The 26,519-nt window shown below is 36.2% G+C and overlaps 1 protein-coding gene across 4 annotated transcripts in view; it reads right to left on the bottom strand.

The window, feature by feature from the left end:
- The window catches only part of snz (sorting nexin snazarus), a 107,845-nt gene that overhangs the window by 76,756 nt on the left and 4,570 nt on the right, over window positions 1-26,519 (bottom strand). For 2 of the 4 annotated variants that reach the window (XM_081751904.1, XM_081751905.1), the window contains exons 2-3: window positions 20,290-20,503; window positions 3,825-4,003 (exon numbers count right to left, since the gene is read on the bottom strand). In XM_081751904.1, the coding sequence (XP_081608030.1) occupies window positions 3,825-4,003; window positions 20,290-20,503 (393 nt within the window). Of the gene's footprint in view, window positions 1-3,824; window positions 4,004-20,289; window positions 20,504-26,519 lie in introns of those variants that run through there. The other 2 variants (XM_081751906.1, XM_081751907.1) reach the window with 2 other exon arrangements.

The raw sequence follows: 26,519 nt of genomic DNA, 5'->3' as shown, positions 1-26,519 counted from the left end.
AACATAAATTAATCCTACTCTTGTTGTGGACAGCTAAGAGCGCTATGAAAACAAAGCAAGATGAAGAGTGAAAGAGATTGTCTATTTTCCCTCCCCTTTGTTACTTTTGTCTCACTCTGTGCTTCCCCCTGACCCTGCTATCCCCTTCCACCTGCCTTTTTCCTTGTATGTGACTGACTTCCTCCTATGATATTCACAGAAATCGATCTCTTTCTTTCTCCCTGTCTCTACTTCATATTTGCAATAACAACATATGAAAGTGAAATATTCATTCTGCTTCACCACCTGAAGAACGAAATTCAATGTGACCCTCTGAAGAACAATACAATAGATACCATGTCCGAGGAACTCTCCAAAGATCTGATAAGATCTGTAACTGATGAACACAATACCTTTACCAAACCTGTCTGGTCAACTGTGTTACTCATGTGGCAAATAGTATTTGTAACGAAATAGCTTCTGTTCCACACATTTTCGTTCCATTAGATACCCGCAGAGGAAAGAATCTCATTCAGCTGGTACCAGTTGTTGATTTTCTCCCACCAAGCGTGAAAGGAATACCCGAAACAGATTTGTTCCTTCAATTAGTTACGGTACAATAACGTTACATGCTCGAATAACGTTACGGTGTCGTAACAAAAATTGGTGGTATACCTTGTACCTACCTACATTAAATAACCAATAATTTTGTTACAGAGAACTATTTTCGTTACGTTACAGTTACGTTAAGTTATCCACCCCTGGTCTAGTGTGCCTAAAAAGAAATCATTTCGAAAACTTTTACCATGGAAAACGTAATTTTATTTAGAGTCTTCACATTTCGCGTTAAAACACAGCGTAAAGAAGGGATAAGGCTCCTTAATGCAGACTAACTTCGATAGAGAATATCAATTGGTATCATATTCGAACAAAAAATGAACACTATGATAATAAACATAGTGACTAAATTCAACGTGTGAAATTATATCATGCAAACTTTTGGGCCACTCTACATGAATGGAATTGAATGAATGTGTGAATGAAAAAGGATCATTTATTATTTGGTTTTGTAGATTTTCGTTAATTTTACCTTATTTGAATCCACTTCTTTTCATTCCTTATATTTTATTGTGTCTGAAAGACAGGTCACACTATGAGCTGAAACATGTAAGACTTCGTATTAAAGTTTGAACCACACTAACGTAAGTTTTAGTGTTGTTATTTCTCTACTTTTGTGGCGCCCCACTAATAATACAAAAATCAGTCTTGCAATTTTTTCACAATGCAAACAGCAGGTGCGTGTACATGCCATGATTACCATACAAGCTCAAACTGGCCAAAGAGGTAGTGTTACAAGTGGACTATTTAGAACGGAGGGCGCCACTCCTCAGTACATTCAGTCAGTTTCAGTGGCAGTGACGATGAGTGTTCAACAACGTCTGATAAGTAAATTGTTTCTGTGAGAGTTCGAACTCGGGAATACCGCTGCGACAGCAACCCGAAACATTTCTCATGTGAAAGGGGAAGGTGCAGTGAATAACACCACAGCAACTCATTGGTTCCAGAAATTCCGTGCAGGTTGTGACTATTGACTGTTGAAGATCAACCAAGGTCCAGCCACCCGAGAGTAACAGATTTTGAGGTCATGCCATTAAGGAAAATCTATCCACAATCAACCAATCATTATCAAATCAACTACTCATGTCCCAGTCCACTGTCACGAACTTGAGAAAACTATCAAGAGCTGGCGCATTGTGCACATTTGTTGACCCCAGCTCAGGTTCAGAGGAGAATGGACGTGTGTCGACACTGCTGCAAAATCCACGTGATGTGCGTTTCCTGAAACGGATCGTCATATGCAATAAAAAGCGAGTGTTCTTTTCCAAAATCCAAATGTGCAAAAACACTGGCTGAACAAAGGTCAAGTTCCAGAACCGGTCGTTAATAAAGCCATTTTGAGTCATGCTCTATATGTGCTAAAATAACGAGGGAGTAATTCATTTCGAGTTCCTTCCTAATAGTCGTATCATCAATGCTGAATTTTATATCGAATAGTAGGAGCAGATATATGTTGTACTACGCCAATAATATTTTGAATTGCTGAACCAAAATCACGCCCTGCTGCAACGTGATAGGAGAAAACCACAGTCGGCTCAAATAATGCAACATAAAAATCCAGAAACTTGATGGTATCAAACATTCCACACCCAACATATACTCCTGATCTTGCCTATTGGGATTACTACCCGTTTTGGTCCATAGCGCACTTCCTGACATCAAGACGCTACATCCATCAGCAGGAAGAAGAAACAGCAATGATTGACTTCTTTGCTTCCAACGACAAGACGCGGTATTGACGTGTAATAGAGGAACTGGCAGAAGGGTGGCTACAGACAGTCCAAAATTAGGGGCTATACTTTAAACGTTAATGTTTCATTGTACTGTAATAAATACAGGTATGTTGAGTACCAGAAAATTGCACGATTCATGACTCACTCTTGTAGAACTCGAACTTGCTTGCTCTTGACATAAGATTCAATTGTCCTAACTCTCATCTGACTCTTTGGACTTTATCAAAGTACTATGGAAAGGATTACGGCAAGAAATAATAGAAACCCAGAACAATAGAAAAGAAATCCACTATTGAAAGTAGCATTATATTTTGATAACCATCAGAATGTCCTACAACCCTACCAACTATAGAAAATTATCAAAATAAATTTCTTTTTACAACATCTGACTTCGCCCGGGTTCGATTTCCGGCGGAAGATCATGCGATTCGGATCCCACGTTAAGCTATAAGTACAAGTCTCACATAGCCTCGCTGCTAAAAGGGACGCTAAACTCGAAAATTAAGTCAAATTAACAACATCCGACTTATCACTTAGTTAATATACATTGATATTAATCTACGAAAACGAACGTAAAAATGGAAAACAGTATAAAAACATTGAACTTCAAAGCGTAGAAAAATAAGTGTGCAATAAGGCCGCAGATCAAAGCCGAGGCTTTGGTTTATCGTAGTAGGCTACCCAGTCCTCTCCAGTCCAGGAACACATTTACATTCTTAAGGGTGGTAATTGACGTCACAGATCATGTGCACTATCTCCCAACTGACATTGGTTATAGATGCACAAACCCAGTGACTATTAGTAATAAACACTTGAAGCTTGAATTATATATCTACATACGTGGGAAACATTGGTAACAACTGATGTTATTCAACACTCAAATATTATCTAAATGAAATTACAAAGAATGGGAAAGTGTGCGACTGGGTTGAAATGAAACCAGTATTTCGGTTGCCGATATGATGTAGTGAATAACGCACCGGGACAGTAATGGTAGTCCGGCATGAACCCAGAGGCATAGTTTAGGTCGGAGCAGAGCGAGATGATTGTCTCTTATGAGTTTGGTATATATTAATCAATAGTATGGTAATATACTAATGTCAAACGTGGAACTTTACTTACATTAGTGGAGAGTTGAGTTGAGTTGATTTTGAGTTTAACGTCCCGTTCCGCAGCGAGGCTATGTGAGACGTGGACCTACTGATTAACGTGGAATCCGAACCACATGAGCTCACGCCGGGAATCGAGCCCGGGTCTCCCACGCCAAAGACGCTTACGCTAGCAGCTTAGCTACGAAGGAGCTCTACATTAGTGGAGAATCTTGCCTCCTCTCCCAAGCAAAATCTGAAATGACGCTTCAACTTCAAAATGTCCCAGTCACATTATTTTTCGCTCTTTGAATTTCATTAAACTTTCACCTACAGCAAATACTACATATTGGAGGAAAAAAAAAAAACAGTTCCTGTGTTTTTAATAAGAAATACTGGTACTCACTTCATGGAATGTAACAATGTATCCGCATTGAATGCCAAATTATTAAGCCACTTTCCTACAAAGTCTCTCAGAGCAAGATCTATCAGTTGTTGCAAAGCTCCATCAATCACGCGACTAAATACCACTGGAAGTCGATGCTGCTGCTGCTGTTGTTGTTTGCGTTTGTTGCTCTCTGTCTCCTGTTTCGAATTGAATGGAACATCAACAAATATTAAAGTAAATCTCAGTAAATACACATAATTATTTTTCAATATTCCTAATTTCAAATATACATAGTATACAAAAATACAGAAATCCGAACCATTCAGTTAGACAAAGTTGTGTCATGGAATTGTTATTAGTATAAAAACTAGTGTATAGTAGTATTTTATCTGTGTCAACACTTCCAATTAGCATCGTCCATCGTATAGTAACCTTGGTTGCTAGATATCTAAAATTAAAACATCAAAAGGAAGGATACTTCAGCACTAAACGTTCCGCGATTGCCTATTTTTGTTTGTTTACAGTAGCCTTATTGCCTTGTATAAGAAGTACTAAAACAAAAAAGAAAAAAAGACAGAAAAAAGAAATAACAAACATAATATCAAGATAAATTTGTATATACTGGTACTCAAAAAAAGAAAGCAGTTTATTTATTTATTTATTTATTTATTTAAGCTTTGAGATGATTTGATTGAAGCCTTCATTTAAAAACTTGCTACACATTATAGCATACAAACGTTTCAGATATAGTGTCATCATCATAGCCACTTTGTCTTTATTTTTTATAAATTTGAAGTTCTTTTTTTACTATGCAACATTGAGTCTACAGAGACATATCATAAGTAAATAGACACCTTGCAATGTAATAAAATGTAATGACTTGAATTAAAGACAATATTTACATTGTCCTTTCAGGAGAATACAAGGATACGATTGAACGAAAAAGAGGTGGTAATGACAAAAAAATTCAAGTACTTGGGATAAATTTTGCAGGAAAATGCAGGAACAGAAGCAAAATTAGCAGCGGTTGGACAAAATGGAGAGAAGCGGCAGTAGTGTTATATGGCTATAGAGGACTAATACGCCTTAAAGGAAAAATTTACAAAACAGTAGTGAGACCTGCCTTATTATACGGAGCGAAATGTTGGACAACAAAGAAGAGAGAGGAACAGAAGTTGCATGTTGCGGAGATGAAGATTTAGGATTTAGATTTCTGGGCTTTCGGCATCTAAGGCCATTTCGACAGTCACGTTTGAGGGATGTCGTCCCTCGGGGAGTACACTATCTGGGGAAAGGGAAGGAAGGAAGCGGCCTAAGACTTATAAGTCAGGTACCACCCCGGCATTTGCCTGATGTGAATGAGGAAAACCCAAGAAAACCTCATTGAGGGTGGCTGGCCTGAAAAAGCGTTTTACACTTTTCCGACCGAGTGCCCCCACCTGCTGCGGCACGATGTTAACTTTTGGTGTCAGGTAACTTTCTCTGACGAGTCCAAATTTTCCCGATTTTCATCCAGCGGACTCACATGGATCAGAAAACAATCGCTTGAAGAATTGCACGTCGACCGCATAACAACGGTCAAACATCAAGGGGTGCGGAATCACTTCGAGCTCTAGACGATTCGAGTTGCTAAATGTGATGGCACCCTCAACAGTGCTAGGTACATTGACAATTTGCAGAGGAATCTGCCACCGATATTTTTCATTGATTCCTTCGAAAAATAAAATATATGCCCCTTGCCGTACTGCCAAAAACACCCACATCTGGTAGACACAAAATGGCATCCAAGAATTGCCATGAGTCAGTCGGTCCCCGAATATGAACCCAATTAACTATTCTAGATCATGCCATCAGACGGTTCCCCCAAAAATCCACTTCTCATGGAGAACTTCTCCAATGTTTGCGTGAAGAATGAAAAAAAAAATCCTCCAGGGCAAGATGCCATCCTCCAATGGGTTAAGACTTTGCTTCAAGCTAAAGGTTGATCAACAAGATACTAATATGTATCATTTGGTTACCATTTGGTTTCTGTACCAAGTGATACTGTTCAATAAAGGGAAAAGTTTATAAACAGAAGTGTTTATTTACTTATAGTATGTATCTGTATTTCTAGTATCTGTTCACACGTCCAGATATTTCGTTTCTGAAAATATTCTTATACATTTAGCATTGCAATTAGATTTGGAAAAAATGTAAGAGGGCATTATTTTGTAGTTTCTGAAATTTGTAGAAGAACATTCCTTATAAATAACTATAATTTTCTTTGCCTGATGTAACTTGCTTTAGTTTCTGAGATGGTACTATTTCCTTAATAAAGAATCTTCTCCATAGAAATAATCCATGTTAAGATCCACAGTTTTTAACAATTATTTTTAATCCATAAAAGGAAAATAAAAAAAGCGACCAGTGTACTTACAAGGGCACCAATTTTGCTCCTTCAAAACCGGACGGAGTGACAATTCTACATACAATCAGGGTATTCCTATACATTAAACTGTCGTTTGTACGTAGCACGCTATTTTATACGATATATATATATATCCTTTCATGTCTCACTACTTTTAACGAAGCTTCTGCCTTTGCCTTCCTTGATGTTCAACTAATTTCAATAATTATTTCAAGAATCATGTTAAGATATTACTCTTGAGCTGTCTATCGATTTTCGCTTTTGGCCTTGGCCGATATCACCAACGTTGGCGGGCTATCTAAGTAGGCCATCAATTATACTAATGTCAATTTTGGTCTAATTGGTCATACTGTTTCTGAGATATAAAGTTCAAGGATGGACAACATTATGTTTGACTATTGTGATTCACAACCATATATATATATATATATATATATATATATATATATAAAAGAGCAAACTTCAGATGTTCTACCATAATTACAGTGACTGATAGAACAACGAAGTTAAGTCTAATGCAAAAACATGCACAACGTCCCTTTATCCTGCTATCCTTCATCCTTGAAATCCTGCTAGTAAAACTTTTATGCATAGTAATACAAGATATTCCTCTTAATTCTGTCCCGCATCGATTTCACAAATCTAGGGCTACCGACCAAATTCTAAAACCAAATCCTGTGTACACTACAGCTACAATTACATTTTAGTCATAACTAATAATTAGGAAGTATACTTCTGAATCTTCGGCACCTACGGCGATTTTAGCCCCTCACGAATAAGAAGTGACCTCCCTCAGAAATCACACTATCCAGGGAAGTGGGAAACAAAGAAATGAATAGGGATGGAAGGACGCGACCTGGGACCTTTAATTCAGGTACCATCCCGGCATTTGTCTGATGTAAAAGAGGAAAGCCTAGGAAAACATTCACTCGGGGTGGATGGCCTGAAAAGACTTTTACACCTTTCTGACCGAGTGTCTCTACCGAAAATCGAATCCGGGGCCGCTCACACCGAAGGTGAAAGGTTAGAGACTATAGTACGCGGGACTACACTAATAACTACAATCAAAGGTAACAGAAACTTTTTGAACTAATTAATTTTATGTACGTATAAACTTTCAAAGTAAAAAACATATATATATATATATATATAGATAGATAGATAGATATAGATATAGATATTTACACTGTGGTTCCGATCTGAGGACCTCTAGATCATGGGCATCCGAACGGGAGGGCACGGTGGGCCCGAGCATCCCCTTCCCCGGGTCACGAAAATGTATTTAATTTTTTAAGATTTTCTTAATACAAACAAAAAATACCAAATAATATTAACAAATAACATAGCAAGCAGGGATTTGAGACCCCTAGACAATTTTCTTCGGCCGCCCATGCTTTAATTATTATTATTATTATTATTATTATTATTATTATTATTATTATTATTATTATTATTATTAATAATAATAATAATAATAAAAACAAGTAAGTTTAAGTACTTTTTAATTTATTAACATGCATTAACATCCAACTACAAACTGAAACATAATTGGTATATACAACAATTAACAATCTTAATTTTTAAGTGAATTTAGATTGGTTCATTCAGTGTATATAGTGCTTATGTTTTGTTTGTCTACTATTACTACCACTACTTTTCGTCTACTTGTTGGCACTCAAACATCGTAAAAATTTAAGATTGAGAAATGATGAAAGGTGGCCATCGTCCATTTTTCAATTCGCAAAATAAAGTTCCACAATGCAGAGCCATAATTATTCAAAGAATAGACCGAAATTCAAGCCAGTTTACCAAATTATGAAGGTAAGAAAAATAAAGAAAAGTATATCCGTTAATATCAGAAGATGGAAACTAATGGTGCTGCTATTAAATCGGGAATATAGAGTGCACTGGAAAACACATGTAAATACTCCCACCACAGCTTCAGCGCCTATGATGTTTCTTTGCAGCAAAATCTTGCGGTGAGGATAACAACATCAGCCTTTATTAATTCCTTGTCCTATGTGTTTGCTCCTCAGTTTGTAAGGATGTTCATTTGGATTTAGAACACTGTGCAGTAACTTCATTTTATTCTTCTCAGAATGTTTGCTGGCGTAACACTGATAACTTTCCATTACTCCATGACATTTTGATGTGTTGCAATATTAATGTGTCTTAGCAGTAATCGCTCTTCTGTATTTTGGTGTCAGTTCAAAATTGTTCCAAATGCACAAAGACGATCTTCTTTGGGGTCCTGATTCTGGTGATTTAGCAGCATTTCAAACATTGGCGGAAGAACGTCCGACACCTCTTTCTAAACCATCTTCGGCAACGTGGAACATTTTCTGTTGTAGGAACTTGACGTCATTGCTCCCATGCAGATAAATCAGAGTAGCCTGTCGAACACTCAATACTGCCTTCTATTTCTCCAGCTGGAATTATCATCTGTTCAGATGTTCCGAACGATTCATTCTCAAACAACACAGTTGTCCAGTTTCTAAATAATTTCGGCTTCTTTGCTAAGCCACACTTTAGCAATTTGCTGGTTCTCAAGTCGAACAAAACGAGCACAGCAGCCCAGTGACAAATGTCGTCTGATTCTCTTGTTATCGGATGAATTTTTAGTCCTAGTAGATGTTTCCTTACAGTCCATTGGACAAAGGAGAACAACGCAACTGGGCCATAATCAATAATCGTACAGCCAACAATAACTTTGTAATCAATAGTTGTGGGAGGACATATTTTTCCACGCCAATCACTTCCTACAACAATGATATCATTATTGGATGATTCGAACAAAATGGCAATCTCGTCAGAGAAGGCATAAGGTAGTCCCTGGTCCTTGAATTACTCCTCTGAAAAGGAAGGCAAGAGAGAGAGCTGGCCCATACATCGCAACAACGTTTCTCCTCTTATGATGAAAAGTGTGCAGATCGAGGAAACAGATATATATGTAAAAGTCCATTGCATCCGATTGGTGATCTTACGGAATATTTTTCTTCTTCTTTTCTCTATAAGCAGGCCTTTCGATATATTATATGCCTCATCTTTTTGAATGTTAACGTCAGTACGTGACAAAAATTGTTTCTTCCATCTGCCTATCCATTTTCTGAAGCGAGGAAGTAATATTCTCACAAACAATCGACTCCGACGCCTATTCACAGATCTACTCATCGAACCAATGGAGTGGTCTTTTTCAGTCTTCGATGTCATCTCGTCAGATGCCTCGAGCGACAATAAGCTCACCCAGTTCCTAAATAGTTTAGATTTCTTTATAATACCACATTTCAGCAGCCTTTTGGATCTCAGATCGAAAATAATAGCAGCAGCAGCCCAGTGACAGATATCTTCAGATACTCTAGTAACTGGGTGGATCTTAATTCCTAGTAGATTATTGCTTATAGACCATTTGATGAAAAAATACAGCGTAAGTGGCCCGTAGTCGATTATGGAGCATCCAATGGTGACCTTGAAATTTTCAACAGAAAAAGGGACACACTGTCCCACGCCAATCACTACCAAGAATTGTTACAAAATGCCTGCATAAGTCATAGAAAACGTGCAACTGGTCACAGAACGTATATGGAAGATCTTAGTCATCAAATTTACCCGGTGAGAATGTGGGTAAAACTGAAGTTTTTCCATTCCAAGCAATAGTCTTGTACCACGAATTGTCATCACATGTTGGGTTGAAGATATTAGACATTTATCGATAAATGAATATCTTAAATGCTGGATAATCTTCTTAAGGGCTCGTCTTTTACTCTTCGTACGATTGTTAACTGGAAGATGGCGTTGTGATGTATTAGGTACTTCATGGTAATCTCGTGCAGTCATAGCAGTGATAGGTTCAGCAGTGCTTCTCATTCGTAGACGAGAAATCATTCTTCGCATCGAAGTTGTGCACCTTGGCAACGATTGGAGACAAGATAAGAATCGTCTTTGTGTTGTATTCAACAGGTGAGTAAAGGAGATATTTTCTTCATGTTTTAACAGTGTTGGAGGCTGATTTAGTAGCAAATACATATCGGCTGATGTAGAAGAGACCAACATGCTCTTCGCTGGTCTCAGATTGACCGAAGTGAATGAAATAGATGTGCATGATGTCATTATAGTTCGCGCTCAAAAATTTTCACGTTTACTTTATAAGACTCCCTAGGCTCATCTGTTGTTTGGAAATTTTTATTGGCCAAATATTATTCATGCATTGTTTTGCAATAATTCAGTAGAACTAATATGAATTTCATTCTAGATATTGTTGTGGAAGTTAATTTATGAAAATATGACTTTAAAAATGTTTGTAAAGTCTATTTTCAGCAGAGATCTGAGTCTTCAGCTCTGGGATATAAACCATATGAAGGACAACTTCGAACTGAACCCATAGCTTCTATGAAAACAGTGCGTATACTGACCATATAGCCAGCCATAAAGAGCCTTGCAACTTATTTATTATTTATATAGAAAGGTAAAAAATGAAATGGACTTTTTCAGTTTACGTCCCACGTTATGTCCTTTAGCCTAAAGGAGACGGATGATTAATACAAGTGAATGACAGTGAAACTGTGCTCTCCCACCGGGAATCGTACCAGGGACGACGTGCACCAAAGGCTCACTCGCTAGTCACTTTTAGTTGTTGTGTGACACACTGATGTATCACACAATCCCCTAAGGTGTGTCGCAAAATTTTAGAATTTAAAAATCATGAAGTAGTTAATAATAATTAGTTAAAATCGAGTCAACACCTCCAGCGGTAGCAATAATGCTCAGTGCTATATAGAGTCTTTATAAAACTAACTGCTTTTACTATTATAATAGATATTATTATTATTATTTATAATTAAAATATCAAACAAGCGTGTCAAGATGTCCTGGACGTGCAGTAAAGTGTGTCGTCAGTCAGAAAAGTTTGAGAACCACTGCACTAGACCAGTAGGAAGGGCTTAATGCAGAATGATATATACTGTTCTAAAACAGCTAAAGTTGTCAAGATGCTTCTCATAACTGAATAATACATTTTATATGAATTCCTAGATGAAAATAAATCCCATATTTTTTATTCGTTTAGTTTTAACGTTAGATCTGAACCACATGAACTCCTACTGAGAATTGAACCCGGCTCTTTATGACAGCTCATGTGTTTCGGACCCGATATGTTAAATTGAGGCTCATGTGCATACTATGTTAAATAATAATAATTAAATTTGCACTCTGTGTAGACTTTTTAAGATACCCTCAAAGTTTCTTTTTTTTTTTTCTTTTTTTAACTGATTTATAGCGCTAACAAACTTTCCACATGCTATGAGAACTTCTTCGATTTTATTTTCAAAAATCCTGAGAAGTCTGTACATTTTTTTTTTTTTTTTTACTTCGATGCAAGCACAGTGCAACTAATCTTACTTTTTAATTTTTTTTTTTTTTTTTACTTCAAACAAGTGCGTTTTGTTTAACATTGTGAAATTACAATAGGTTTGTTTTAAATATATATATATATATATACTGGTTCAATAACGAAATCGAAAGTTGTATATTTTCGCTATCACTTTAGATTACACTAACAATATAAAATATCATCATCTCTGTTCGCATCGAAATATTATGATAACACATACAATTGAACGAAAAAGAAGTCGTTCAAAGATTAAACATCATGGGCGCCCGAGGACCCCTGGTTCACGAAAATATATACGTACTAGAGCAAACTACATATATTAAATACTAGAAATTCCAGACGTAAAATAGCAACCATGGAGATGCCTCCCCTCTAGAAAATTTTTTGGGGCGCCCCTGCTCTAGATTACTGGTCGATTGCCTTTACCACTGAACCATGATCACTACACCGCTAAATGATTCGTCTTTAGTGTGTTTAAGTTAGGTTTCTTTGACTTCACTTACAAATTTCTATGTTATTTTTCTTTGTTTCAAAACTTCTTTCGTATTTCTTTTATGATGCTTTAAGTCAATAATAATCTTTGGCATAGTTTATATTAATAACTTCAGTCGTTCTTAAACCTTTGGTTCACAATTTTGTTTCTTCTCCACGCCAAATTACAGATATGACAGATTTAATCCTCATACTCTGTATTTGGTTTCAAAGCAGTCGCCATTAACTGGTAAAGCAATTTTGTCCGCCACGATACATAAAACTGACTATGGTATATTAACAACATACCTTTACAAAAAATAATCAATAATATTAAGCAATTCATTTCACTTCTCCAAACGCTTTATTTTTTCATCACTATTGCATATCTTCCATTATTTTAGTCTTCTTATTTTCAAATTCATTCAGAATGATCATTATTTTCTTATCCTCAGCTTCTTTTTGATTATTTTCATTTTCCTCTCGTCGTTGATATGTTGCTTCCGTAAAACGAGTATAATTATTTAAAGCATAATGAATTCTGGATTTCTTTATGGATAGTTTCTCAAGGACACCGAAGAAGGTACTGAATCGCACACAAGTGTGAGTGCTACTAGATTTGCTCTTTTAAATTATCTGCTACGCATTGCTTTCACTGAAAATCCTCTTTCTAGATTTAAATTTTCATGAGAAAATCGAGACCGTCTTAACATTTTTAAGTCATTTTACTTTAAGGTATCCAAATTCTTTAATCAACAGACTTTCAAACACGGCGCAGTTCTAGAATATTGACTCATAATTGTTTTACAATTTGGATTCGAACAAAACTCTTTGAACTGCCTCACAATTCTATCTGACCTATTGCCATCTGACAAATTATTTTCAATTAACTCAGCTAAGAGACTTCAAGCGACTCACTAGAATATCAGACCCTGCAGAAACATTAAGATCTAAACACGAAAGATTTTTAGTCATTTATAATTTAAAGGTGATTTCTGCAAAAGTTAAAGAACAAATTTCTGTAGATATTTTCTGCAAAATTTTTGCGAAAATCCAAAATGTCCAAATACGTCATTGGTTGATATTTCTTAAAAGCAGGTGAGTAGCAAACCCAATGTCAATCTGTATACCTGAACTCGAAAAACTAAAAGCTTCTGGTTTAACAAACTGATATTGCTTTTTTTTTTCTTTTTTTCACGTCCGATCAAGTGTTGTAAAGAAATAGACTGGGAGGAGAGTCAGCCTGAAATTCAATAAGGTAAGATTCTATTCTACTCCTAATGCAAGTGTTTAAAAAAATGTAAGTTTAGGAATAGGTATTTTACCTTCTTGCAACATTACTGGCACGATCTAATACGTAGTTTGAAGAGTTCGTAACTTTATCCTTCCTGACAGTTTGAACACGCAATAGAATATACAGAGGTTGTTCAGCCTACGTTTGGCCGATTTCGTTCCTTCCCCCTCCCGGGCAGAATGGACTCACCCGACCTAGCTCGTGGCGTCCTGCAGTGTTGTGCAGTGGCTTCCTGGGAACGGAGTTGTTTTTCCGCGTGGACGACAATAACGCACAAAACACGACCACTGTTGTGAGTGTTGTGTTAAATTTGTTTCCAAGTGTGTGGGTTTCCGCTCTGTGACCAAAATCCTGCCCAAACTAAGCCGGTTTTGAGAAGGCTATATTGCGGCTCTTTATGACGCCCACTTTAGTGTTTCTGTCATTAGAAAACAGTGCAAGAAGAATGGCTGCAACATCAGTTTAAATGGAATAAAAAATGTTATTAAAAAGTACAAGGGCAACGAAGCTCCACCATTTGGATCACCAACGAAGTTGCCTAGGAAGCGGGAATGCACCAAGATCACCTCCACCATGCAGAGGAAACTTTGCAAAATGGTAATGCAAGAAAATCCGCTAACACAAATGTGTGGCTAATCGTCTTGACGTGTCGTTGGGGACTGTGAGCCGGACCTTACACCATCAACTCAAGCTGGAAAATGTCATGAAAGCTCGCGGCCATCTTCTCACGGATGCCCACCAAAAGGAACGAAAGTGTAACGCCCGGAAGCTGTACGAACGACATCTGGCAAAACAAAGGTGGATGTACGTCGTAACGCTCGATAAAGCATGGATTTACATTTCCGACTGCGGCAAACCGAAAGCCATCATGTACCGAGAGAAAGGCACTAAGAACTTCAGAAGGTGGGTCCGTGTCTGTAAAGAATCCTTCCCAAAAGGGTTCATGGTCGTTACTGTCTACTGTTATCGAGGTAAACTGAAGATTCGTAGGGTGGCGAAGAACTGCAAAATAAATTTGCAGTATTTTCAGAAGCAGATGATGCGGCTAATCTACGAGCAGAGATTCCAACAATGTACGGAAATGACGCCAATCTGGTGCGCATTTACATGGACAAGACCTCATCACATACCTCACGATCGTCCCTCGCATTCTACAGGAAGATGGAGGAGGCAAGTGGTATACAGGTGATACCTTTCAATGAGGTACCTGTTAAATCTCCAGATGCAAGTCGTATGGACTATTGTGGATTTGGATTGCTGAAGCGGGCTTTGGGAAAACGGCATATGACAACTGTGGAAGGACTTTGGAAAGCTGTGCAAAGGGAATGGGACAAGATTCCCCTTCTAGTTCTTCAGAGAAGCCTATTACAGTGGATATTACGCTGTCGCGTTATTGTTAGGAACCAAGGGAAACACACCGAGCACTTACGGACCTGGCGCCATGGATTCTTCTAAATTTTTAGGTAAGTCGAAACTGGCCAAATGTAGACTGAACATCTCTGTACTAATAAATGTCTATAACTCGCTAGGAAACACTACAATTTTCAGTCCAACACAAAATTTTCTGAGCCTCTATAGGTGTGTACTCGCCGCGGCACACTGAAACAATCTTAAATAGGTTATAATTTTAGAAATTCAACGATTCTCCAGTTAGTTACCTTAATTGCAGCCTTAAATGCTTCACGCAAAACGACCCACAGCTTCTATTTGGTCTAGGAATTAATTCGTGCGGGTGGACAAGAGATGGCGCAACGAACGGAGCGTCCCACAGTTCCGTGTATCCACACATGTGTTGCAAACCCCTGTCATCGCGTATCGTTCGTAGTATAGGGCAGTGGATTAAAGCGTCAACAACACCAGTTTGTAGTTAAGTGAACATGGCGCATTTTGTGCCTGATAAAGTGTTTTTGCGGGGTGTCCTGCTGCATTACTTTAACATGCAGAAAAGTGCGACTGAAAGTCATCGTATTTTAATGAAAGTGTATGGTGACCATGCTCTAGCTGAGCGAACGTGTCAGAAGTGGTTTGCACGGTTTAGAAGTGGTGATTTCGGCTTGGCAGACCAAGAGCGAGCTGGACAGCCAAAAAAATTTCAAGACGAAGAATTGACAGCATTGCTCGAGCAGGATTCGTGTCAAACGCAGGAACAACTTGCAGCAGCATTAGGCGTTGATCAAACAACAGTCTCTAAACGCTTGAAAGCCATGGGAATGATTCAAAAGATGTTACATTGGGTTCCACATGAATTGAAAGACAGAGACGTTGAAAGACGAAAAACCATTTGCGAATTGCTGCTTCAACGACAGAGCAGAAAGGGGTTTCTGCATCGAATTATTACGGGTGATGAGAAGTGGATCCATTACGAGAACCCTAAACGAAAAAAGGCCTGGGTGAAACCAGGTGAACCAGGTCCATCACAACCAAAACGAGATATTCACTGTGCAAAGGTTATGCTGTGCATATGGTGGGATATGAAAGGTGTGGTGTACTATGAGCTGCTGCAACCGGGTGAAACTATGAATGGAGAACGTTATCGACGACAATTAATGCGTTTGAAGCAAGCTCTGGCCAGAACACGACCAGAATGGGAAAACAGACATGATAAACTTATTGTTCAACATGATAACGCTCGCCCACATGTCGCAAAACCGGTCAAAACCTATTTAGAAAATGTCGGATGGGAAGTTTTACCCCACCCGCCGTATTCACCAGACGTTGCTCCTTCGGACTACTACTTGTTCGATTGCATGAACAACGATTTGATTGGACAGCGGTTTACTTCTTCAGAAGATATCGAAACATGGGTCTCTGACTGGATCGCTTCCAAGGATGAGGACTTCTTTCGCCACGGAATCCGTACATTGCCTGACAGATGGGCGAAAGTGGTGGCTAGCGATGGACAATATTTTTCTTAAGGTATTTATGTATTTTGTGTTTGTACTACAGCTTCAATGTGTGCGTACCAACCGCACGAATTAATTCCTAGACCAAATATATCAAGTATTACAGGAGCATTTGGTGACGTCTTGATATATCTGACCTGAAGATATGCAGAAATGTAAAGGATCATCCATTGAAATGATTCATCATTTTTAAGTTTAAGAGTGACAACGTCTCTTTGAAAGGGGTTAAAAGTCAGAATCTGTGGAAGTCCATGTCAAATAACACGTGCACACTTTCCCTTTTATGGTACGCCAGAACCGTAGATTTATGTCCAAACAACTGAGCTAGTTCACTTCTAAAGTATAATGATAACACACAAACTAAAGTGTAGGGTATTTTGTCACGTTAAAGCTCAATTTTCCAGGCAATTTTCAGTGTCTGGGGACTTCCCACCTTAAATGATACTTTCCCATCCTTAGCAAAAGTGTGCACTGATGTACGTCATTACACTTTGAACACACAATAATAATTCTGCTTTTATAATACTATCTTTTGCTAAGAATCCTTGTAAACTACTTTATTTCATTTCATTTATTTCAATTCATTTCATTTCATTTCATTTCCAAACTTGTACTCACTTGTATCGTAAGAATCCACATTTGAGCATGCAAGATCACCAGAAACCCTTAAATTCTGTACAGATGAGGTACAAATAGGATGGCACTCCAATTTAGAAGGTACTGAATTGTTTTCTTGATTCACAGTGTTCCTAATATTGAAATGCTCATAGCCATCTACATATTCTTTTTATCTTTCATGTGAGTTGTTACCGATTGTCGTCTATGTTACCCACGAAAAGACGCTCCGGCAAATGTTGCAACTTTGTCGCCTGATACTTTCCGAATCTAACCAAGAATGAAAAAGAATTATCTAACAACCAGGAAGAATTGAGCGTGGTCTTGGAATGCTTGGAAACTGACATGTTTGTTATCTGCAAAGGAACACTGGATACAATGAACGCCGAACCCAACAACTACAACACTTCTTCACTTTCGATCCTGTCTCTGCAACTGAACAACCATTCCAAACCAACAGAAAGCGCTTTCTTTGCACTTCCCCACTCTGCTTCCTGACAGGAACAGCCTTTCTATACAACAATATGCTGTCATAAATAAAAACCTATTGTTGACGATTGCATTAAATATTTTTATTCTGTTACGTATCCTGCCTCGATCCACTGCATAAATCAATCTGCATTTGCTACTTTTTTACTTCCTGGGGCACAGCCATTTTTTTGTTTAGTCTAGGCGTTTAAGCATTGTTATGTTTTTAAGATAAAAATGAAACTAATGAACTAAAACACATAAACAATGACACATGATAATGCGCTTAATACACGGTAACAAAGCGTATACACATTCTCAGGTTGCTATTTATTCATTTGGAATGTCTTGTAATAATGTCTTTATTACTTTGTATCAACTATTACAATCGCACATGTTGGTACTTACAAAATTTTATTCTCCAGTAACGAAGACTATCGCGAAAGTAAACAAAATTCCCACGCCATAAAGCGAGCACAGACCATCTTATTTCTGAGAAAAATAAAATGCAGGAACTTTGGCGCCAAAACTGAACGCTCTAGCGATTACGCCACCGAATTAGTGTTTTAGTATTAACATGTACAATATTTCAAACCCGTAATCTGAAATATGATCGATCGCTTGGATCAGTTTCCTTCACTCAATGTACCACGTATAATAAAGAAGCAATAAGAAGGAATTTGTTTGCTTCCCTAGCTCCAAAACCTTAGGATTTACAGCGGAAAGCAAGATATAGAACAGCAACGTAAGATGGTCAAATTTATTATTTTCTTCTACAGTAAAGGTATGAAGATATCAACATCAAAACATGAATTGCACATCATGAAACTTCGTTACTTCCAACGTGAACTGGAAACAAATTATTATTATTTTACGACAATTTTTAATTTGGATCGCAAATTCTGACCGTCCTCTCTTCTTGTCTTTCATTTCGCTGCAAATTGCTAAATAAAGACATCGAATCATTGTTAGGTAATTTTGAAGATGGGTGCTAGCATGGGGTATCACACCCCCCAACTCCCAGAACAGTTTTAAGCCTCTTCCTAGAAAGCTACATTCCAGTTACAAAATATTTTTACACATCTTGTCCGAAAAATTTTGTTTTATGAAAGTTTGAACTTTCCGTATTGGCATTGAAAAGCATACAAAAATCTGGCTCAAAGAATGCCTAAAAAGAGAGACTAAAAAATTTTATTTGAACATTAAAATACCGCATCAATAAGAACAAACAATAATTTTTAAACTTATGAAACGGATCATCATAACTAAATCATTATAAATATATAATTATTAATGAAAAATAATTAAATATGTACTTGTGAATGTATAACAATAAATATTGCATTATAAGCACAAAGTAAAAAGTACTCTTTGGTATTTATATACGTATCCTACAGTTAAAGATCATGAGTCCGATTAAATTAGTCCGACTATCCATTGAGTACTGACCAAATGCATACACTGATGTGCAACTTTATCAGCAGCTTTCGTGAACTCATAAGCACTTCTGAAATAAACCTCTTTGCGAATTAAATGCATTACAATGAAAACACAGAAGCTTAAATACGGGTAACTTAGTACAAAGTTCTTTCATTTGTGTGATATATTACCATTACTTAACGCACAACACGAAACTCCGATAAAATGGAAACTAGTGGGAACGAAAAACAAAAAAGGTTGGAATTATGTACGTATCGAAAATGAATTTTCCATTGGACTGTTGATCCAACTGAATTTTGTGGATGATTTACCAATATGATATTCTACTGCACACGCGAAAGCAAAATATAGTACGCACTACAGAACAGAAGTTTCTTACATATTGTTAATGAAAAGCATAGACAAGTTTCTAAGTTTGAAGCTGCAAATTAAAAAACAAGCGCTCAACCACATCTGAAATCGTCTTAAAATTTTCATTTTAAATGTTTTTAAAATTTCTTTCTTAGCAAATTGAATTCCCTTACTCTTAGCAGAATTATTTGACTTTTCCCGTTTTCCAGGTTTGTCACTCTGGTATTTCACCTTTAGTTGTAGGTTCACTTCCCATATAGCCTCGCTGCTGAAAAGGACGCGACATTCTAAATCCATTCATCCAAAAGCTGGAATGTAGCGTACCTTTCTCGAGGAGTGTTGAAACGCAAACATGGTTGATTAATTGATTACGAGATTAGCGTTCCATTCAATAGCGAGGCTACATGAGACGTGAACCTACTGTTTAATATGGGATCCAAATCACGTAAGCTCCTACCGGAAATCGAACCCGGGTCTCCCGCGTCAAAGATGCGAACGCTAACCGTATAGCCACGAAGGAGCTCTGAAGAGCGAACTGTCCGTCTCATTGCGCATATGTATGAAACTGACAACAAAAGAAAGAAGTTATTGTTTAGAATTCCTTATTTTCCCATAGGAAGCAAGAAGTGTAGAAGTCTCATTTCAATGTAAATGTTATTAGGTAATCAAACATCTATTATTCGTTATATACTAAACAGTCCAGAGATACAAAATGTTAATTGGAAACTAGTATTTTAAGAGGTGTTATTAATTTTATTTTGCAGCTGCACTCTCAGGACTCTGCACGTGGAACCAAATTATGAATGGTTTTCGTGTGTTATTGCTTGGGAAAAGGAAAGTAATCATTTTGATAAGAGACTCCAGTCCGTTACAGAGACATCTGGTGATAAATGAATATTGTAAGAAATAATTTTAGCTTCAAGAAAATGCACTGTTCTTGCCGAATAATATCCACGAAACCAGAAGCGGTTACAAATGTTTCATGAAGCAAATATTTTTCCATAAATCTCGAATTTTCAGTTGAAAAGAAATACAATTGTTTAATTTAGCATTCTATTTGCATCGCAATTAACTCTAAAGAAAACATCTAATATTTAACTGAATATTAATATAATCGCTAATATACGCAAATAAAAACGGTACTTTACCATTAAAAATTTTTGCATTGCTTCTAATTCAGCCGGAGGCTTTGAACTAGTGCTCTGCTTAGAAGACAAAATAATATGAGCTCCAACAACACTTGACATACCCAGGCCCATTGCAGCAACAGTTACCGCAAGAAATAAGATCACAGTAATCCATTCTGGTCGATAAATAAGGGATAACAACACAATTCCTGAAGCGGGTAAGCACAAAGTCAACCTGGAAAATAAACGATATATAAATGAAAGTCAAGTGACATTAGGTATATTGTAAAATTTCACATCTTCAACAAGCTTTATTTAGTATTAGTTCTCTCAAGATTCTTGTGTTCATTAGCCACAAATTATTCATTTTCATGGATTAACAAAATACTTACATCTAAATTTATACGTTTTATTAGCTTCCGCCGTAAGCATACGGGAGATTATAGTTTCATTCTAGTGCAGGTGGTACTTCTCTCTAACTATTGGCCGAATCTGAACCGAATTTGGTGGGCAAGTAACCCATCGTCTGAGGAATAATGGTTGCTCAGGGATAAGTTCGAGTTGGCAACAGAGGGTGTGTTCCACAGCTTTGCACGCCGGGAGATTCTGAGTTTGGCTCACCTCGGCTTGATATAAATCTTAGTAAAACAGTCCTTGTTATTCTAAGTTTGTATGTTCATCTTTATTCATTCGACCTGTTTGTTTCTTCCTCAATAATAATCTTAAAAAGACGGTGTGTGTTGAATATACTGTAATTTGAGGGTTGTACTTGACATTAACATTTGCCCATAGCAGGGCCGATTTTCCGCTTAGGCACGCTAGGCACGTGCCTAGGGCGCAAAAAATTGGAGGGTGAAAAAAGAGAAAAAATTAAAATACGCTGGTGTAGAAAACGTCTTTTCCGTTTCGGTTGAGCTATCTGGTTACAAACAAATTAGATCTCGGCGGCTAATGTAAATATATGATTTTACTTTTGTTAATTGAAAATAGATTTTAAGGACAGTTGTCTGAGGATAACTGGGGGGTGAAAACAAACTATTAACTGTACTAATATTAGAAAAATATATGTGTTTTCTGCTATTAGCAGACAAAAGCCGAGACTGTGGAAATGTTTCCTTGTGCACTTTTTAATTATAATAATTTGCGAGAAACATATAAATGCAACCTCCGTCCATTTAAAAATACTAGCTTGTCACTCAATATATAATCTGAACATCAACATGATGAAAGAATAAAAAAAAAAAAAAAAAAAAAAAAAACTTTTGATGAGTTCAATGTATTAATATTAAAAGCGCACCCAATAAATTTCAATCTCCTGTACATGCTTGTAACCATCATGGTTGTGCTCTGGAAAAAAAGGGGAGGGGGCGTAACAGTTTGAAGTGCCTAGGATGCAGGGAGGTTAAAAACGGCCCTGGCTCCTAGTCGTCAAGGTTAGCGCATTTTTTATTGTTTACCAGCTGTTAGTGTATTAACGACTACTTATTCTTAAATTTATGTTACACCAATTACATTAGCCACTCTTTTGTCTTCACGATGGACTGTATATGCAAAATTACAGATGGAACAGTGAAAAAGATAATTTAAATAAATAATAAATAAACAAATATAACTATAAACCATGAAATGTCTTATTGAAGAAGACAGACATCCAGACTATTGGTGTACGGCACATATTGAACATGAATCTTGAACGTTTCTTTTTGAATCTCTGTTTGCATTAATATTCATCACTATTTACTTTGTTGAAATAAGGGATGTATTAGGTTATGTCTATACACGGTAAAAATGATCGATTTGAACTAATTCTTGTATTCAAAGCACTATGATAAACTGAAAGTTGTAACTACGGAAATAATGTGTACTCGAATTTAGTACCAGGCCTGTAAAACACACATACAAAAAGGGGAGATTGAAATACATAGTCTCAACTTTCGGTAAATCTCGAAACAAGAAAAACTTTCACACACATATACACAACAATATGAATCTTCTTTCCTCTACCTGAAGTTTGGTTTTGAGTTTACCATTCCTTTCAGCAGCGAAGCTATGAGACGTGGACCTACAGATTAACGTGGAATCCGAAACACGTGAACTCCCAATGGGGAATCGAGCTTGGGTATTTAGCTGAAGTGCTTCAATTTCTACACTTGCTCAGCTTTCGTACTCAATGAAAAACAAATCCGTTAATACATATATACCGGGTGGATCAAAAATCCGGGATCATAGGTCAACTCCGTTATGAGAAAAGATACGAAAAAACAGAAAGGAAGAGAAGTCTCTGGAAATAGATGAATCTAAAATAGTGAAATTCTTCCAATCACACCAGCCGTTTGGCCTCTACACTGGCCCTATATTAAATGAAAAAATAACGATTCCAGTTCAGCATGCTGTTCAAATGGAACATAACAAAAACATGTAAAAGTGACATGGCGAACATTCACATTGTTATGTGAAGGAATCTAGAATACATCGGATCCGTTTCCTGAAAATGCTATATTTTTTATATGATGAGGACCCAAATTAACACCCTGCTGAATAGCAATCTTGCTTGTTTATTTAACATAGAGCGCCTTACCAATCTGCAGCCCAAACGCCCAGACTGATCGGAAAAAATCCAGTACTGAAAACTACCTGTTTCTAACAACTTTCCTCCCTTTTCATGTTTTCGTATCTTTTTTCCATAATGAAGTTCGTCTATAATCCCAGATTTTTTTTATTCATCCGGTATATATAATACGTGAATAATTTATATTTAAGATTTTAATTTTATTTATCAACGAATATATGAATTTTCAACTGAATTAAGTATACAAGTCTAAATACCCACCTGCCAATCAACAGCAATAAAAAGAATCAAGAATTCACGTTGATTCTTGATTATTATACAGTGTGATAATTTGAGATTCCTATTCTCCCTTAAGAGGACGCTTTCAATACATGGGGCTGAAAAGCAGCACTTTGAAAGTACTGATAACTGATTAAGTACGAATGTGTGATATGGTGCGGAGGATAAGGAAGAAAATAGTCTAAGAGTTAAATTCTCTCCTGAAATTGTCACTGATTTATATTTATATATGCACAGATTGTTATCAAAATAAAGGAAACACCTATAGTCACTGAGTATGCATGTGCAACACCTGATCGTCGTTAGTGAGGAGATTGTCTGTAATGTGTCCGGCGGGGTATAACAGAGACATATATTGGAACGGACAGATGGTAGTGATGCAAAATGGAAGACCTAACTGCGTTTCAAACAGGCCAAATTGTGGATAAGATATTCATTGGCACAAATGTATCTAAGGTGGCTAGCACGTAATGGATTTTTTTTTTAATGCTTGTATTGTTATGCCTGAATAATTAATTTTATAAAAGTATTATCTTAAACCTGTAACATTAGCATCCTAGGCTAAAGTTCACTCTTGAGCGTGAATCTGATAACTGTCTTACTTTTTTTACATTTACTGATTACCAGATCGAACAATAAATTTATAACAAAACTATATTGAAAACCCACTGCAGACACTATTTACATACATCAATAGTCAGGCCATTCACCACTGTACAAGGTCAATATTTGGAAGAATTTCTTTCCTAGGGTATTATTAACTTGTGATTGTCCGCGTGATCTCAATGATGCAATATGGGTTTTATATCAAATAGGACAAAAGAATGATTATAAGTTGTGTGTGTGTACCGTACAAAAATAGTTTAATCAAACACACAGATCGGAAGAAGATCCTAAAAAAGTTATTTCCAACTTAAAATCAAATCAAATCCAGATTGCATTTTCCAAAACTAAGTAGCTGATTATGCGCCTGATATTTAAAAAAAAAAAAAAAAAAAAAAAAAAAAAAAAAAAAAAAAAGCAGAAACAGAAACATATAAATGAAGATATAAAGATGTGTGAGGTTCCTACAAACTACACAAAAATTGGTTGGTGTTTCGTCAGATTTATAGTCTTAGTATTTCAAGAATTTCCTTTGTGGTAAACATTCAAGTAAACGAATAGTAGCAAGAAATTTACCAAATGATTCCTTTTTTTTCTTTCTTTTGTTTTGTTTTTAGAAATGAAGCATCACTTACATGACGCCATTTTGACAGAAGGGATGATGCCATTTCTAAACTAAAAAAAGTGGTTGCAAAACCAAAATACAAAAACTGCGTACACAAGGTAAAGGATCGCTGGCAAGAATGTGTCACGAAGGATGACTAGTTTATGCAAAAGGACACCCTTATTGGGAAGCGTTATCCTACTAGGATGAATGACCTCAATTACAGACAACACAAAACTGGTTAAAAAAAAATGAAGATAGTAAATTGTTGAGTTTTACGTCCCACGATTATGCCGGCTAGGATAAAGGAGACAGTGATGATGAGAAATGAATGAAATGGTGGAATGAAGAAACTGGAGGGAAACGGGAGAACTCCGAGGAAACCCACGAGCACGGAGAAATAAAGTTATAATAATAAGAAGATTCTTCAGTCACACAATAAAACAAAGGCAATGTGGAAAATAATCAAAGAAGACCTCAGCATGCAAATGCATAGTAGCTACCCATACAAGTACCATAATTTATAAGAGCATAAATATGACAAATTCAAAGGACATATCAACATCATTTAATATGTATTTCACAAATATAGGATAATCCCTTGTTAAAAACAAAGAAACTAATAAAACTAACTTAATAGAACTAAAAATATCATAAATCGATATTCTTAAAACCGGTACCAAAGAGTGAAATAAGATTATGATAAAACAAATGAAGAAATTGAATTTAGCTGGGACTGATGAAATATCCGGCAATTTGATGAAAAGTTGTTACAAATACTTAGTTAAACCGTTATCTCTCAAATATTGCTCGCCTCAGAAACTTTTCCTGATACACTAAAAATTGCTAAAATTAAACAGTTAATAATAATAATAATAATAATAATAATAATAATAATAATAATAATAATAATAATAATAATAATAATAATAATAATAATAACAATAATAATAATAATAATAATAATAATAATAATGTTTATTTCTGTGCCATGATAATAATAATAATAATAATAATAATAATAATAATAATAATAATAATAAATAAACGTAATGCATTATGTAACATGTCATTAAATAGCTAAGATTGTGAATTATCGAAAATAATAATAATAAATCATAATTAGTCTTGATTTTTCTGTTATTAAATGAAAATAATAAGTTTTCGACGTAATTGTGATAATAATATGGTAATTGAAATTTAAATTCACTTCAAGAAAATTTATGGCTCTCTATGACCTCTGGTGGTACTTTTTGGAATGAAAATTTTGTTTACGTGCACCGCTATCTGGGATCATCAGATCACAGGCTGCTATCAAATAGGAAGGAAAACAATTATCTTTTGTGCCAAAATCGAAATTTTTCAACCTAGTTGGTTTATTAAATTAAATTAAGTGTTGGTAGTGTATGTGATGAATGCAAATTTAAAAGCTTATTGCTGTGAATGCTATGGATTATAAGTGGAAATAATCACTGTAAGTTGTTTATTCATTAGATTTTCTCATTGGAAGTTAGTGCGCCATTTAACATGGTGCTTGTATGTGCTCTGTTATCGCTGGGCGACATTGAATTGTGACTTTTATAGTTGAGCACTAAGTTTAATTTTTGGTCTAGATTCAATTCACTTTGCGTTATTGTTTGTACCATTATGATTTTGAATTTAATTATACTGTTCAAGTTCATTTATATAAAGTTGATAATATTCGAATTAATTTTATTATTTGACTTTTGTAGACCATAGATTACCTGGGGTGCTATAGAGCATTTTTCTGGTAGATACTGGATTTAATAAGATCCCACTTTTGTTCAATTAACTGAACTATACCAACATAAGTTAGTTATTTTCTTATTAGTATGAGAATTATATTCTCTTTCCTTCCAGCGTGCACCTTTAATTTTTGTCTTTCCGGAGGCAAGGTGTGCGTGTAACGTGCTAGTATACTTTTAATAATAATAGTTATAAAAAATGGATATACGTTATAATTAGAAACTTATAGACCGATATCATTGCTACTCATAATAGATCAAATTCTGGAGAAAATAATGTTCAATCAGGTAATGGATTTCATTTATTACAACATGGTTTCTTGAAAGGTAAGTCCGCTGAGACAGTAATGTTTCATTTTCTTGAAACCTGTAGAAAGTTGCTCGAAGGGAAAAAAAAATTACGTACAGGAATATTTTTGGATCTAACAAA

The sequence above is a fragment of the Thermobia domestica genome, chromosome 3 (assembly GCF_964235325.1).
Source record: "Thermobia domestica chromosome 3, izTheDome1.hap1.1, whole genome shotgun sequence".
NCBI lineage: Eukaryota > Metazoa > Arthropoda > Insecta > Zygentoma > Lepismatidae > Thermobia > Thermobia domestica.
This window is presented reverse-complemented; position numbering and strand designations above follow the sequence as displayed.